The 15484-nt window shown below is 39.8% G+C and overlaps 1 protein-coding gene across 1 annotated transcript in view; it reads right to left on the bottom strand.

Annotated features, from left to right (window-relative positions):
• The window catches only part of pi4kaa (phosphatidylinositol 4-kinase, catalytic, alpha a), a 38831-nt gene that overhangs the window by 13240 nt on the left and 10107 nt on the right, over positions 1–15484 (bottom strand). Inside the window, exons 17-41 of the mRNA XM_031730752.2 lie at positions 15354–15454; positions 14829–14997; positions 14229–14279; positions 14014–14122; positions 10397–10533; positions 10175–10308; positions 9947–10029; positions 9798–9868; positions 8458–8582; positions 8273–8354; positions 8112–8195; positions 7665–7754; positions 7399–7518; positions 6108–6200; positions 4750–4906; positions 4505–4632; positions 4254–4412; positions 4003–4154; positions 3803–3910; positions 3079–3206; positions 1814–1969; positions 1343–1422; positions 1047–1246; positions 571–658; positions 317–484 (exon numbers count right to left, since the gene is read on the bottom strand). Coding sequence (XP_031586612.1) covers positions 317–484; positions 571–658; positions 1047–1246; positions 1343–1422; positions 1814–1969; positions 3079–3206; positions 3803–3910; positions 4003–4154; positions 4254–4412; positions 4505–4632; positions 4750–4906; positions 6108–6200; positions 7399–7518; positions 7665–7754; positions 8112–8195; positions 8273–8354; positions 8458–8582; positions 9798–9868; positions 9947–10029; positions 10175–10308; positions 10397–10533; positions 14014–14122; positions 14229–14279; positions 14829–14997; positions 15354–15454 — 2973 coding nt within the window. The remainder of the gene's footprint in view (positions 1–316; positions 485–570; positions 659–1046; positions 1247–1342; positions 1423–1813; positions 1970–3078; positions 3207–3802; positions 3911–4002; positions 4155–4253; positions 4413–4504; positions 4633–4749; positions 4907–6107; positions 6201–7398; positions 7519–7664; positions 7755–8111; positions 8196–8272; positions 8355–8457; positions 8583–9797; positions 9869–9946; positions 10030–10174; positions 10309–10396; positions 10534–14013; positions 14123–14228; positions 14280–14828; positions 14998–15353; positions 15455–15484) is intronic.

The following is a 15484-nucleotide window of genomic DNA, read 5'->3' as shown; positions in this document are numbered from 1 at the left end:
GCCTTACCAAAAGAGATGAATTTGTTATACCTGCAGAGGGCCAACATCATATTAAAACCTATGGATTAAGAATGGGACATCACTAAAACTCCTATGGATGTGAAAGCAGACGAGCAAATACTTTTGGCAATATAGTGTACCCGATAATTACTAAGCAATTCTTGGCGCAAATCCACATTGCTTTGTACAGGAGAGCTGGCAGTTTAAAGAAGACATTTTAATGTCTAATCCTTTCAAAAAGTTCAGCACATTAATGAAAGCAGCTTGAGTCAATGCCATGCTGAGCCCAGAAAACCAAAAACAAATCTTGACCTACTGGAGGAAAAGAGCGTAGCACTTTAACCCCGTACTGAGCAGTAAGGGGATGAGGAGGGTACATGCTGCTGAAGTAGGACAGACCAGTGGGCGGGTCAGCTGGAGCCCAACACAAGATGTGGCTCAACTCAGGGGAGTCAGCATCAATAGTGTGCCATGTCACCAGGAACTAAAGAAGGATAATTATACAACATTCAGTCACATTAAACATATAAGATTTCCAAAATCAAGCTTTACAAGAACACCTAATCTCACCTTGACAGCCTCGGGCACATCACTGACTGCACCAGGGTCCAGTCTCACAAGTCTGGTCACTTCAGCAACAATGGCGTCATTCTTAAATCTGGAAAATAAGGCATTTAAAATGAAAATCTACACTCTAATACAAGAAGGATAGTCACACCTTTACATTAAGCACTGGTTTCTTCTTAGTCAGAATTTCGACTACTGTTTTTCCTACAAGCAGCAGACCACAAGGAGGGATGTTGTGTGTTGACCTTTTTTAGTGGCAACATTGTTTTCAAAGCTGATATAGGGTGAGTCAAGTGATAAGCTTTTAAGATGATTTGATCTATCTTATGCACAAAATGGACAGTTGGCCCTGACAACCCAGAACAGTGCTCTCATGGATTTAGTTAATAGGAAATTAAATGGCAAAAGCGGTCTAATACTCATTTAAACAAAGAGGCATTTATGTCTGTTATTAGAGATCGTTCTTAGAGACTGGCCACCTTGTTGGTAATTGCATAGCCAGGAATGGAGCGATACTCCAGGCCAGGTTGACGTGGTCCTTCCACTGTTTCTCTGTCAGGCTGATGTATTTGGACCTCCAGTTCGCGATGCTAGTCTCCACTGACTGCTCTGTGGCGATGGCCAGCTCTTGTGTGGAGAGGGGGTTGTACCACGTTGTCAACCGTTCGATCTCACTAGCCTGGATACACAAACCAGAGGTCAAGACCATTAAGAAGGTTTCATCATGAACAGGCATCTTAAGTGCAGTCAAAATACCCATATTGTTTTGACTCACCAGTAATGCCAGCAACAGAGTCCTGCGTTTCATGTAGTATTTGTGAAGCTGCGTTCCTCTGTTACTTTTCTTGGATGTGCCTAGAAAAAGAAAAGGTACAAAAAGTCAGTCCATAAGTCCTCAGACATTTCCCATCTGTGTTCGTCTCTTTTGATTTGGAAAAGACGATGGCTTGGATATTTCACCAGTTCACAGTCTAGAGCAGTGCAGTCCAAATGACTGCAAGAGTTTTTGCTATATCAAAGATGCTTTTAATGTCCATATTTTCATTTTACATTTTATGATGCCACCCAGACAGAAAGGAAATGTCAGTCACACTCTTAAAACAAATGATATGACACTGTGACATGACACACTTTTTACATTTAAACTATATTTGATTATTGAAGGAAGTGCTATTATCAGTTTCAAAAGGCTCTTGAATACATACTCATTCTTTATACTGTCCGAAACACCGAACCTAAGTTCTACCTGATTTTTTGGATGTGGTGGACATGCCACTCGACAGCGGGTAGGTATTGATCCATCCCTGGCCAGTCTGTTGGGTGCGGGAGCTGGAATCCATGTTGCCCCTCAGATCAGCAGCGTTCATCACTGACAGGCTGTTCAAAGATGCGTCCTGATTATCTGTTCAAATACAAACAGAATCAGTGTGGCCATGAACACAGTGGGTTACTCTCAGCACATCTACATCTATGCTTTATCATCCTATGGTGGCCCTGACGTACAGTCTGAAAGGATGGAAGAGGATATTAAATTTAATAGGGAACACCAAATGCTGTTTTGAAGTTTGTGTTTTCCAAAATGTCATTTAGTTTTCTGTGTCAATCGAAATATGGTTCTGTTTTTGGTTTCATTGTCATTTTTCTAAAATGTAGCCACTTTTTTCAAAATCATATCCAGTCAAAATAATACAGCATTTTCCTTAAATCAAACTTGTACAAGAGCGTTCCTTACACATAAAACGTTATAAATTCTAAACAGTCACAAACAATATGATAATGAGGGAGTTGTTGAAGAGCGAGATGAACCGTGTCACTTAGCCGTCTGCTGATGTCATGATCATGTATTTGAAATCAAGGGACTCCGGAGTAAATGTAGGCGGCCGGTGCACTGATACTGGATCAGATGCAAGTAATCTGAGCCAGAATTTGCACTGAGGACCTGAAGAGGTATGCTCTGTATGAGTATGAGACGATGTCTTTTCTCAAGGTCTTTGGGTATGAAGAGGAAGGAAATTTCTTGGTTGGACGAAAAAATATTTTTTCAATTTATGGTTTCTTTGAAAATGATCACTTGGGGGGAGGCAGACTGGTGGGCTGATATGATGAGTAGTCATGCATGTTGACGCAGCTGACAAATTTGTGCTTTTCCTCACAGCTTCTAAATTTTTAAGACAAAAACTGAGTTAAATATTATGGATCACAAAGTAGAGGAAACAAGTAAAGGAAAAGTAGAAAAACTGAACATATGAGAGGAACCAAAATAAGAACGTTTAGGGAAAAGAAAAAAAAGAGTACATTAAATCCATATCAAAGATGCATATATCAGGAGGACTGTGAGGAAAAGCAATCTCAAATTTGACCCACGTAAAAGCATGCCCCTGCTGCAGTGCAGTCCAAGCTCCACTGCTTTAGGCTTACTTAAGATAGATATTGGAGAAGTGCTGGACACGATAAGCGATCCAAATATCCCAGCAGAGAGCGTGCTCGGGGCTGGGGTAGTACCAAGCTCACCAGGTGGGACCAAATGAGAGGCTGCCAGGTACTTCTTGTCAGACAGGATGCTGGCGTAGAAACGGATTATGATGCTGATGTCCTCACGGAGACGCTTGTCACCCTGGGTGGGGAACTTTGGAGCCACACTAGAAAGACAAAAACATTAAATGTCTCACTAGGGTTAGATTAGGGCTAATACTACCTAACTCCTGAGTTAGGGTTAGGGTTAACCCTAAGGCTATCTTGGCTCTAAAGGTTGGAATGCTGGTTAACTTACTCGTTTGGTCCAGATTAAAAGAGCTCAACAAGTTAAAGACAGCGAGAATGACAGAGACCTTTACTGACTTTCGTTCCAAAATGGTTAATTTTTTTCCCCTTTTCATGCAGCACTTTTCAAAGTTTGACTTTTTTTTGTGATTGATTAACTGCCTTGCCAGTTGTTGGATGAATTGACATTGGATTTAATAGAGACACATGGTGTTAGATGAAAAATCACTAGTTTATAGTTTATTTATAAGTTTTACTTTACAAAGTAATAATACAAGGGATGGTTTAAAAATTTTCAATTAAAATTTAATTACAAACAATAATAGAATGCAAATAAACAAAAGCTAGGAGATTAGGTGAAAGATTGAAGACAGATATGCCAAAGTTAGCATGCTAATCAGCTAGCACTGAAAAATGTTAACTTGTTGTAAGCCTAGATTTGATTGAAGAAGAGCAAGCATCCGAGTCTGACTACCTGAAGTAATCAAAGGCAGTAGAGTAGATCTTCTCCCGAAGCACATTTCTTACAGTTGCATTGGTGACGACGTCAGAGTGGAGCAAAGCCAGACCAAGAGTGAGCAGCCTGGAGGACAGAGAAAGATGGTTTTCATAGTGCAGGGAGATTTTGTATAAGCAAACCATAAATACTATGTAAACACTGTGACTGGTATATACCTGAAGCGAGGTCCAATGGCAGCTACATGGCGGTTGAGGCTGTTCTTAGCCCCACCAACATCTAGAGACAGAGAGCGTTGCATCAAACTGCCAAAGATTTCCACTTGATCTGCACTGGAGTATTTTGCTATCTCAAATCTCTGGACCAGAAACTAGTGGAACAGGGAGACACAAAACAAGGCGAGAATTTAAAAAGAATTGACTAACAAGAGAACACATAAACAACTCAAGCAGATTGGCGGTTATCCAACCTCTATCCAGACATGGTGAGGGGTAACATTTGGAGGGCAGGGGATGGGCTGGCTTTCCTCTGAGGCAGCCAGAGGATCAGCCTCCACCTGAGCATCCGAGAACAAGCCCATCTTCAGCTCCACAGTCATCTGCCATGCTCCTGCCATCTCTCGCATGAACTAAGCAGGCATACAGGATACTGACACTATGTATGCAATTCAAGTATACCGACAAGAGAGAGAGAGGTTTTTGTTTGTTTGTGTATACGTACCGGTACTTCCACTCCTATACGTGCCGCCAGCAGCCACTCCCAACAGGCGATTGCTGTTTCCATACCATGTTCTGTAAACATCTTGAGTGGAGACCAGCACAGGTGGTGCAGGAGCTGAGGATCACAATCTACAGGCAAGTCAGGAGAGAAAATGCCACCCAAAAAAAAGAGAGAGACATGAATTTGATACCAGCATCATCACTTGTGCCTGCAAAATACCAAAGTAAATCATAAAGGAAAATAACCTTTGGTGCTGATGAGCAAGGCAGTCAGTTTGAACATAGCCTCAGTAAAAGCCTCAGGCTGTGCAGAGTCTAATGCCTCTCCCAACTGTTTAATCATCAGTCGGCCCAAATCAGACTGTCCCCGGACTGCCTGGGCAAAGTTGATCATACCTGATACCTACAAATGAAAGAGAACATTTATGAGCATGAAAAATATAGCTAATAAACAGAGGTTATGTTTCCCAAATCTGTCTGCATCGTATTCTGGTTTCACTCTGGCACCATTATGAGCCCATCAAGATTTCAGTGTTCACCAAATGAAATTTCAGAAGAATCTGTTTTTTCTTCAACCAAAATAATGTGGCCATGATCACTAATGCAATAGCTAACGCAGTCCAACTTTTCCCCCTTTGATTGCATTACAGAGATTTCTGGACCATTAGATCAGGTACTGGTCCATTAGAAGCAGCCACAGTGTTATCAACAATGGCCACCGTTGTGAAAACGTGTTTACAACTCAACTAGATTTTGGAACCTCCAAGATCAAAAATTAAGCCAACACATAAATGCCAAAAAACAGCCTCCAGATCTGCCTAGTAGTATTGCTTGTGATGTTAATTATACTAACAACTTACCCAATGAATGAAACTCCAGTATTTTACTGGCATGTTATTTTGTTGTAGTTACTGTAGCAAGTATATGTTCCTGTGTTTTGCACTCATAGTTTAAAACTGAGGCTATTAGTATTAGCCGATCATTTCTCAGGCCATCCTTTTCATGACAATATCACCCCTTCCCACTTGATGGTCACAGCCAAACATAACTCAAGGCTTCCGGATGTGATTTTGAGAAACCAAACTCCAAGTGATTATGTCCAGCTTTTGAGGAGACCACTCTGCAGGTAGGGGGGGGGGATCTACCACAGGTGGAGGATGGACTCAATCTGGGTGACTATTGTCTTATGTAGTTTGGGACTTTGCTGAATGTTGGCGTGGGTGTAGTTTTTCCTCTGCTGTGCAGTCAGGTGGGCCACCACAGCAGCAGATGTTTTTTGTTGTGCTTTGGGAGAATGTTTTTTTTGCCTCCAACTTTTTTGTGAAGATTCACTTGAGATATCATTGTGATCCCCCAGTACATCTGTTCCTATATAATGATGTTTACTTTGACAACAAAGCCATGATCACGAAAAACTGGCTTGTTCATCACAGCAGATTTGCTGTCACAGGCAGTATTTATAAGCCATGACCAACTACATGATTGGAAAACAGAAAAGGAAATAGTGCACAAGAAAAAAATAACTTGTAAATTCTACAGTATAGTTTATAACTGATTTGGTTGGTTTTAGTGAACACGGGTTGTAATATTTATTGTGAGTTTACCTCTCCAGCGTATCTGTTCCTGAGATTGAGAGAGGCCATGAAGTTTGAGTAGTCCTTTTTCACACAGGCTGGCCTCTCAGTTAGTTGAGTGGACTAAAAGAGAAAGTGACAAAGAAGTGCCTAATAAACCACACTGTTACTATAACTATAAGCATAAACTGTTACTAATAAAAAACAGTCTTAACTCATTTGTGCTCAACAAGACATCACAGTTACCAGAACAAAAGTTTATCTGTCAAACGTGAATAGCACACTGGATAACTTGTTGCAGATTTGCTAACCCTATTGTGTAAACCACAGCACTTTATATTTCAGGTCATATTTTATGCACTACTGACATCTTAATGTAATTAAACATATTTAACAATTCACATGCATAGTTGTTCAGTTGAAGACAAAGTTAAGCAACAGAGTTATTACACACAGCAATGTTACCTTTACAATGACCAAAGAAGGTTTATTTGATGAAGGTTTTTAAATCACATTTCTGCACTAAGATCAGTCCGTGAAGAAAACTTAAATGGCAAAACTCTCCCAAAATCACTAATAATCTACTCTGATAATTAATATATTAAAATATCTAAGAAAACACAGTTATTCATGTGACTGACTGCACTGCCACTAATGCTAGCGCAACTTTGGCTGTAAACATCTGCACAGACAACATGCTATCACAAAGCTATCAAACAACCCAGGGTGATGTAAAAGTCGAGTACATGCCAGCCAAAAACCCACAACCAGAACTTGATCTGCAACAGATAACAAAAGCTGAGATAAGGAGTCAGGCTTGCAGTACTGCAGCCTTCATTTCTATCTGTACATGTTTCTGCAGAAAAATCATTGTAAATACATTTTAATATTAAAAGATAACCAGAATAAATAAAAAATGCAGTTTTTAAATAATGACTTCATGACTTCATAAAAACCGTGTTCTGTATTTCTGTCCAAAGCTAAAATTAGTTTGATCTGAAACATGTTAGTATGAAAATTATGCAAAAAAAAAAAAAAAATCAGGCTGGGGGAAAATATTTTTTGGAGCACTGTATGTATGCCCTCCTTATGATAGGATTATGTACTGGTGTGTGGGGCCGTAATCTCAGGTTTACATGGCTGACTGATAGTTATTTATTTCAGGTGATGTTATGGAGTAACTCAAAAGTACTGTAACAAGTAGTGTAGAGTAGTGTAGTAGTAGAGAAATTGCTACTAAAATAACAAACACGTGTAACTTTTTTTTTGAAGTAACAACGTAAACACTTGAATTTGTAAAAATGATGAGTGTGTGACCCACCCCCAGTGTGGTGCTCTGCCTGTTGTAACCGGCAAAGTGCAGGATGCTTTCTGTGGCCATGGCTAGGCCTGTGTGCTGGGAGAGGCCTGATACCCAGTTCTGATGTTTGTTTAGATACTCCTGAAAAGACCAGGTAAAGCACAGCGGTTTAAAGCACGTTTCAGAATCAGAAGACTTTATTTATCCCCAAGGGGCAATTAACAAGTTTAAGGCAACATGTGGAGTTTTGCATGTTACAGATTAGAATGTTTCAAAATAAATGTTACCTGTAGGTGGGATTTGGTCACAGATGGAGCCCACTTCATAGCCTCTTTAAGAATTTCTCCACAGCGTGCCGCAAAATCCTTCACTATGCTCTAGAACCAAAGAGACAATAGGTCTTTTATATATGAGAAAAAAATCTACTACATAGACAATACATTACAAAAATCTATTATCTATTATCTAACAGTGCTTGCTCATAGGGGGTCATATGATTGTTGGGTTTTTCTCTTTATCTATTATTGTAGGATCTACTGTACAATATGAAGTGCCTTGAGGCGACTGTTGTTGTGATTTGGCGCTATATAAATAAAATTGAATTGAATTGAATTAATACATATATAGGGGAAAGAACTGAAAAATACAAAAATCATAAGTAAAGCAACATTACTTGAGGCGACTTTTGTTGTGATTTGGCGCTATATAAATAAAATTGAATTGAATTGAATTACCTCTCTGGCTTCATACGTGTCTGGGACAGTGATTCTGTATGGTGTATCTGGGATGTCATAATAAGGCTGATCTTTATGAATGTCCTGCAACAGATCCAAATTATACAGCATAAGTCATGGTATACAAATGCAGTATAACAGTTTTAATGATCATCACATACTGCACTGAGTGAGAGGGAAAGAGTCTGCAGAATGTCCAGCATAGTCTTCAGGACACGGCCACTCCACAACAAGTGGGGGAAACTGAATAGAGAGAAAAAGTCGATTAGGAACCTGCTTTTGTACAGTTAATGTGACTCTGGGTGATATTTTAAGTAGATTAACATGTGCATCAAGTCATGCTCACGTTTCAGCCAAGCCAGACAAGTATTTGTCAGCCACTCTACGGATCCTTTTGTGGATGTGGTTGAAGTTCACCAGGAGGAACTGAGCGTGGCGTTCAAGCTCCTCCTCATGGGCTTTGGTTTTTGGCTAAAAGTGTGACATTATGTAATTTTATTGTTGAATATTTTCAAGATTATGTCATTAATAGTTTACAGTGATATACATGACATGAAACAGAGAAAAGCAGTAAATCCTCACATTTGAGAGACGGAAATTATTAACAATTCACATTTCTGCACTTTCACCGAATTGCTTCAGTAAATCATGTAAAGCAACTCTATTGGAGTCCAAAAGTAAAACCTAAAACTAGAAATCAGTATATCAGGAGTCCTTTAAGACTACAATTGGGAACCTTTCTAAGTGTAGCTTATGTGTACAGTAGGTCATGTATTTATGATTTGTTTCTCCCTGGAGAGCAAAGTCAGGAATATTGAAAAGAAAAACTGAATCAGTTTGACTGCAGTGTATACACAGTCTGGTTGAGTGCTCATCTATTAACTGCAGTGTTTTTTTTATTAACTGTGTGTTCTGTTTGAGATGAGTGACTAATATTGATTTAATTGGGTCCTGTCTACTTTTGTTCCACAACCAACATGTTTTTAAATAATATATGATGATCTTCCAGTGCTCCTGCAGTAGTTTTTGGATCTGATGCTTTTGACTTCAACTTTGCTGAATGTTATCTAACTGTTACAAAACATTTATAATTTACAGCTGAGTCTAGAGATGGACCTTTAGTGTATGTATGGGGTTATGAATAGCACACCTAAAACACCCAAATTGTTAAATCTGTTCAGTTTGTTTATAATGTAAATGACTGTCTTCCTTTTTGGTTAAGGGTATGGGGGAGAGTGTGACGGCCGCATGGCTGGTGTTGGTTTCCTGTGTCTATCTATTCCAGGTAATTGGTGGGTGGTGCTGACCCAGTTTAGGACGCAGCACACCTAAGCAGATGGTGCTGAGGGAAATCAGCCCTGTGAGCTGACTCTTCTCTACTCATATCCTATCCCCTTGTTTGCTGACTGGTAAAGCACTCTCTTTTGTTTTTGCATGCACACACTCACTCATACATTTTCCCTGCAATCAGACACTGCATATATACTGAAAACCAATATTTGTTTTTTTTATTTAAATAAATCATTTAACAGCAACCTAATGCTATAAATGATCACCATCTTTTGTCTCATTCTTTTGAGTCAGGTCATGACAAATAATATGTATTTAACCAAAGAACATATTGAATAATAAAGTAAGGATATAAATGCACTTAAGATATACTGTGACTTCTAACATCTTACTTACTTTCTCAGCCATCATTTGCAGGAAGACCTCAAAAACCTTGTCGCTAACAGCAATCACACACTGCATCATACCTGAAAACATTTGAATGTGTAGAATAAATGATTACCAGTAAATTGGTATTTTTCAGCGTTCTTTTTAGTTGTTCTTACCAGATTTATCCTTCTGTATTGCTCTGTCCTCAAAGTATCGAAACATAACCTGAAAGCGGTCCAAGTCCAGAGAATGCAGCATCCTAACAGATGTGAGAAAAACAAACCAGAATAAAGGTTAGATATATATACTAGTCAAGCTAGTGAGTCTTATTTGTCTAGTACAAACTGGAGAAGACGTGCATGAGATTTTAAATAAAAAAATAAATAAATCTCATGTTGGCTTACCTCATATACTCCAATCTGTAAACAGACAGCAAATATGTGGACATGGCAAAGTCCAGCTTGTTGATGAGAGCAGCCACCTCTGGAGGAGGATCCAGCAGGTTGATGATGGTACTGCGTAGATCATTCAGCTCTGCCTGGAATTCAACAATCAATCAAAAACTAGTGCCAGCAGGTAAACTACAAAATATTTGTGTGTTTGTATGCATGTGGGCATTCTCATACCGGAGTGACAGTATCATTCTTCAGGGCAGAGTTGTACTGCAGCTCTGAGCGTAAAGGTTCTCCACTGGGAAATGTGAGCAATGGTGATTTGGTCGCTATCTCACAAACCCCTTCATACCACTCCTCTGGCCACAAACCTAAACATTTCAAGAGCAGCAAATTTAGGATTTACATCTTTAAAATGAATGGTGTCATGTGAGTAAATGTCCAAATGGTTAATCTCATCCACATATTACTGTATTTTTCATAGCTTTCTTACTACCTTACTAACAAATATATCACCCAATATCTGTTAGAAAAAAGAAACAATTTAGAAAAAGAAAAACTCTGACTCCTTGGAAGCAAAATGTGGTTTGAATCATATCTAGCTAGCACGGTTAAATTTGTTCATGTAAATAGGGTGTCTTCTTCATTATGGAGTTCCCCAGGGTACTATGCTGGGACCTGTTCTATATACGTTATATATTCTTCCCCAAAGCTGTATTTTTAGAAGGCATAGCATATATTTTCATTACTATGCAGATGAAACTCAGCTTTATCTATCCAATATATTCTGTCTATCCAAAGCAAAATGACACGCACATTCGATGAGAATGCTGTTTGTAGATTACAGCTCAGCATTCAACACCATCGTTCCCTCGAAGCTGGACAGGAAACTGCAGGATCTAGGACTGAGCAACTCCCTCTGCAGCTGGATCCTTAACTTCCTGTCTGACAGACGCCAAGTGGTCAGACTGGGCAGCACCACCTCATCCCCCATCACACTGAACACTGGTGCTCCACAGGGGTGTGTACTGAGCCCTCTCCTGTACTCACTCTACACCTACGACTGCACGGCCACTAACAACTCCAACATCATTGTGAAGTTTGCGGACGACACTACAGTGGTGGGTCTTATCACCAACGGTGATGAGACAGCCTACAGGGAGGAGGTCAGCGCCTGACCCACTGGTGTCAAGACAACCATCTCACCCTCAACGTCGCAAAAGACAAAGGAGCTGATAGTGGACTTCCGGAGGTGCAGAGGAGTACACACCCCATCACCATCAACGGCGCCGCTGTGGAGAGAGTGAGCAGCTTCCGCCTCCTTGGTGTACATCTGGCTGAGGATCTTACGTGGTCAGTACACATAAACAAGACAGTGAAGAAGGCGCAGCAGCGCCTCTTCTTTCTCAGGAGACTGAAAAGATTCGGCATGAGCCCCGCATCCTCAGGACCTTCTATCGCTGTGCCATTGAGAGCATCCTCACTGGATGCATCACCACCTGGTATGGCAACACCACCGCTTAAACCGCAAAGCTCTCCAGAGAGTAGTGCGGTGTGCTGAACGGATAATTGGAGGTGAGCTTCCCTCCTCCAAGACATCTACAGGAAGCGGTGCCTGAGGAAAGCGGGAGGATCATCAAGGACTCCAGTCACCCCAGCCATAAACTCTTCAGACTACTTCCATCAGGAAGGAGGTTCTGCAGCATCCGGTCCCGAACCAGCAGACTGAGAGACAGCTTTTTCCACCAGGCCATCAGACTGCTGAACACGCCATAGACACCTCACCCTCACTACTGGAACTTCAACATTATGCACTCCATACTGTACATTAATGCCACTGTTTTGCACATACCTACCTCTGTATATTTTATATTTTATATATCTTATTTTATTGTTTACTCTATTTCATTTGTAAAACATGTATATACACACTCACACACACACACACACACACACACACACACGAAAAAACATATTTAGTACACACATTCAGTAATGTATATACCTTTATATATGGTACATATATTTATTACTTTTTAGATTAACCATTTTTATATTTTGCTTGTTGCACGTTATTGTATTTTGCACAACTCTGTTGCTTGTGAAGCTTGCACACAAGAATTTCACTCGCATGTACTGTACCAGTGTACCTGCACATGTGATGTGACAATAAAGGTGATTTGATTTGAAATTAGTTCAACTGCAGAAATGTCTTAAAACATAAACCTGAAATTCAGATAAAAACAAAAAAGGTTGTTGTACCTGGCCCTAAAAAACTTTGAAAAATGGTGTCTCACCAGAAACTTACTTTGGATGATATTACCTTGGCCTCCAGTAACACTGTGTGGAATCTTCACGTAATTTTTGATCAGGATAATTCTTAATAAATAAATAGTAAATATTTTGGACTGCATCCTGGCATTTGCATTGTATCTCGAAAATTCAAAACATCCTGTCACAGAGTGATGGTGATTGACTAGTTTATGTATTTACTACTTCTAGGATGGACTATTGTAATTCATTATTATCAGTTTGTTCTAAAGGCTCCCTGAAAAGCCTTTAATTGATCCAGACTGCTACAGCAAGAGTAGTGAAAGGGACTAGAAAGAGAGAGCCTATTTATCCCATTTGTTATCTTCGTTGGCTCCTTGTTAATCCAGAATCAAATTAAAAATCCTCCTCCTCATATACAGGCCCTGATATACTACCTTTTCACCGCAATAGAGCACTTATCTGTAGTTCCTAGGGTATTTAAAAGTAAAATAAGAGGCAGAGACCTCAGCTTTCTGTGGAACCAGCTTACAGTTTAGATATGGCAGACAGAAATCTTCTCTAGTTTTAAGTACCGGTATATGCTTAAAACTTTCCCTTTTTTTAAAGCTTATGTTAGGGCTGGATCACGTGAGTCTGAACATCCCCTTAGTTATGCTACAAAATGCCTAGGCTACTAGCGGGTTCCCATTATGCACCAAGTGTTTCTTCTTCACTCATGGCTTTTCACTGTCTATGTGTATATAAACCACTTTGTGGAAGAGAGCCAAAGTTGATTTGATTAAATCCAGTGTGTCCTTTGTCCTATTTCCTTCCCCTCATCCCCAACTGTTCACAGCAGATGGCTGCCAATCCCTGAGCCTGGTTCTGCTGGAGGTTTCTTCCTGTTAAAAGGGAGTTTTCCATCCCACTGTTGTACCCTAAGTGCTTGCTCATAGAGGGTTGTGCGATTGTTCCAGCTTTGTCTCCATTATTGCAGGTTCTTTCCTTTACAATATAAAGTGCCTTGAGATGGGACAATTACCGCACAACTAGCACTGTTGCTTCACAGCAAGAAGGTCCTGTTTGATTCCACCTATCCTGGCCGGGGCCTTTCTGTGTGGAGTGTGCATGTTCCCTGTATTTGTGTGGGTTCTCTCCGGGTACTCCGGCTTCCTCCCACAGTCCAAAGACATGCAGTTAGTGGGGTTAGGTTAATTGGTAATTCTAAATTGCCCATAGGTATGAATGTGAGTGCCCCCAACCCTGACAAGGATAAACGGAAGAGAATGGATGAATGGATAAATAAAAATGAAATAAAATATAAAGAATAAGGGGTGGATTAAGACTTTTGCACAGTACTGCATATAATCCTAAAAAGAAGCTACAGATATATGAATTCATTAAGGCTATTATAATAAATTAAAGATAATGATGATTCCAGGAAAAAAAAAAACATTTGCTTGAAATTTTTCCCACAAATTCCCACTGCATTTCCTAATTTAAAACAGACTGATATGATGAGACTACTAAAATAAATATATTTATTTACAAGATATTTTTGTACACAACAGAAAACAGAAATAAACAACTCCTTCTACCTGAACCCTCCACAGCAAATCCCATGACTACGGAGTAGAGCCAGAAGTCTCTAAAGAGCTTCTGCAGGCGTGGCTTTGCCTCCTTGATTGGTGGTAGCCTCTTCGTCAGCTAAAAGCAGAAGAAGAGGAGCGATGATAGACCTTTTAAAAGTGCTAGGTTTCCAATGACTCTGCTTTATCAAAGATGATATGATGAAAATACACAAATCACTTACCACTGCAATGACTGGAATAAGGACTCCAAGATTTCCGGCACTGCTTGATGCCTGGAGGTACAGAGCTGAATTAGACACTTGAAAATAGACTACCACTTTATTTAATTAATGAGTTAACTATATTAAATTTTTTCTACACAAGCAAAGGTTTCAGTGTTTAACAAATTTATTAAACACTCTAGCATAAAAACAAACAAGAAACCTGTAAATTCCCATCCTAATAAAAATATTAAAATGTGAAAAATTAAATTTATTGAGCACTGTATGAACTATAAAGTCAGGGGGGTGCGATCTGAAGGAAACTAAAAACAGTGTGACTTAAAAGCTACTATATGCATCACCTGTGTTTCCTGGCTCTAGCTACAGGAAAACTGTACAATTTCTGAATCATTTCCCAATTATAGTATGCTGTTATCTTATGAAAGCAGATTGCTAAGAAAATGAAGCAAAGCCATTTAAGGTAAAACTTCCTCTTGCGTGTGTTGACTTTACTTGACTAGTTTGACCTTATACCTGACTACCCTATATTGTTTTTAGTTCCACTTGTGTTGTTTTTCCTTCCCATTATACTGGAATGTGCAATGTGAGCGTGTGCCATACCTTCAGAGCTGGGCCCTTGTCTGAGGCCCTCTCACTAGCTCTCTTGCCCTCTAAGCCCAGCTGAACAAAGAGTTCTAGCAGGTTCACTAGTAGCTCGTCAACCATATGCTCAGCCTGAAGGTTTGCTGCTATGTTACCCAGTGCATTTATAACAGCCAAGGAACAGTGTCTGCAGAAAGAGGAAGGAACATTTATGTACAAGATAAGCAGTAGCACATGCATTTCTGCAGCAGCAGGGTATGGTTCACATTCAGGCTCCCATAAGAGAATTGATACAGTTTTTGCTTGCTGATGCTCAAGATGGAGAAAAAACAAAAGAAAACTCAGCTGCATTGAAGCTTGAAATAAACTTTTGAATGCTAACACAGGACTGTAGAGCAAGTGGCCAGCACTTGCAGTGAAATGACAATAGTAAAGAAAAAAACATGATGCCAATGTGAACAAGCAAAACCATAACACCAGGGGAAAGAAAATGCTGTTTTAAGACTTTAAAATTCCTCATCTGCCCTATAAGGTGATTCTTACCTGTATCCGTGATCTTTGTAATCTTTGGTAGAGTAAACCATGGAGCTTGCCTTGACACTGATCTGCTGGAACAAATTCCAAACTTCCTGGTAGATGTATTGCTAAAGTGGAAGAAAAAGAGAAAAAAACCC

The sequence above is a fragment of the Oreochromis aureus genome, linkage group 7 (genome assembly GCF_013358895.1).
Source record: "Oreochromis aureus strain Israel breed Guangdong linkage group 7, ZZ_aureus, whole genome shotgun sequence".
NCBI classification, from domain to species: Eukaryota; Metazoa; Chordata; class Actinopteri; order Cichliformes; family Cichlidae; genus Oreochromis; species Oreochromis aureus.
The sequence above is the reverse complement of the archived record's forward strand: the minus strand, read 5'-3'. Positions and strand labels throughout refer to the sequence as shown.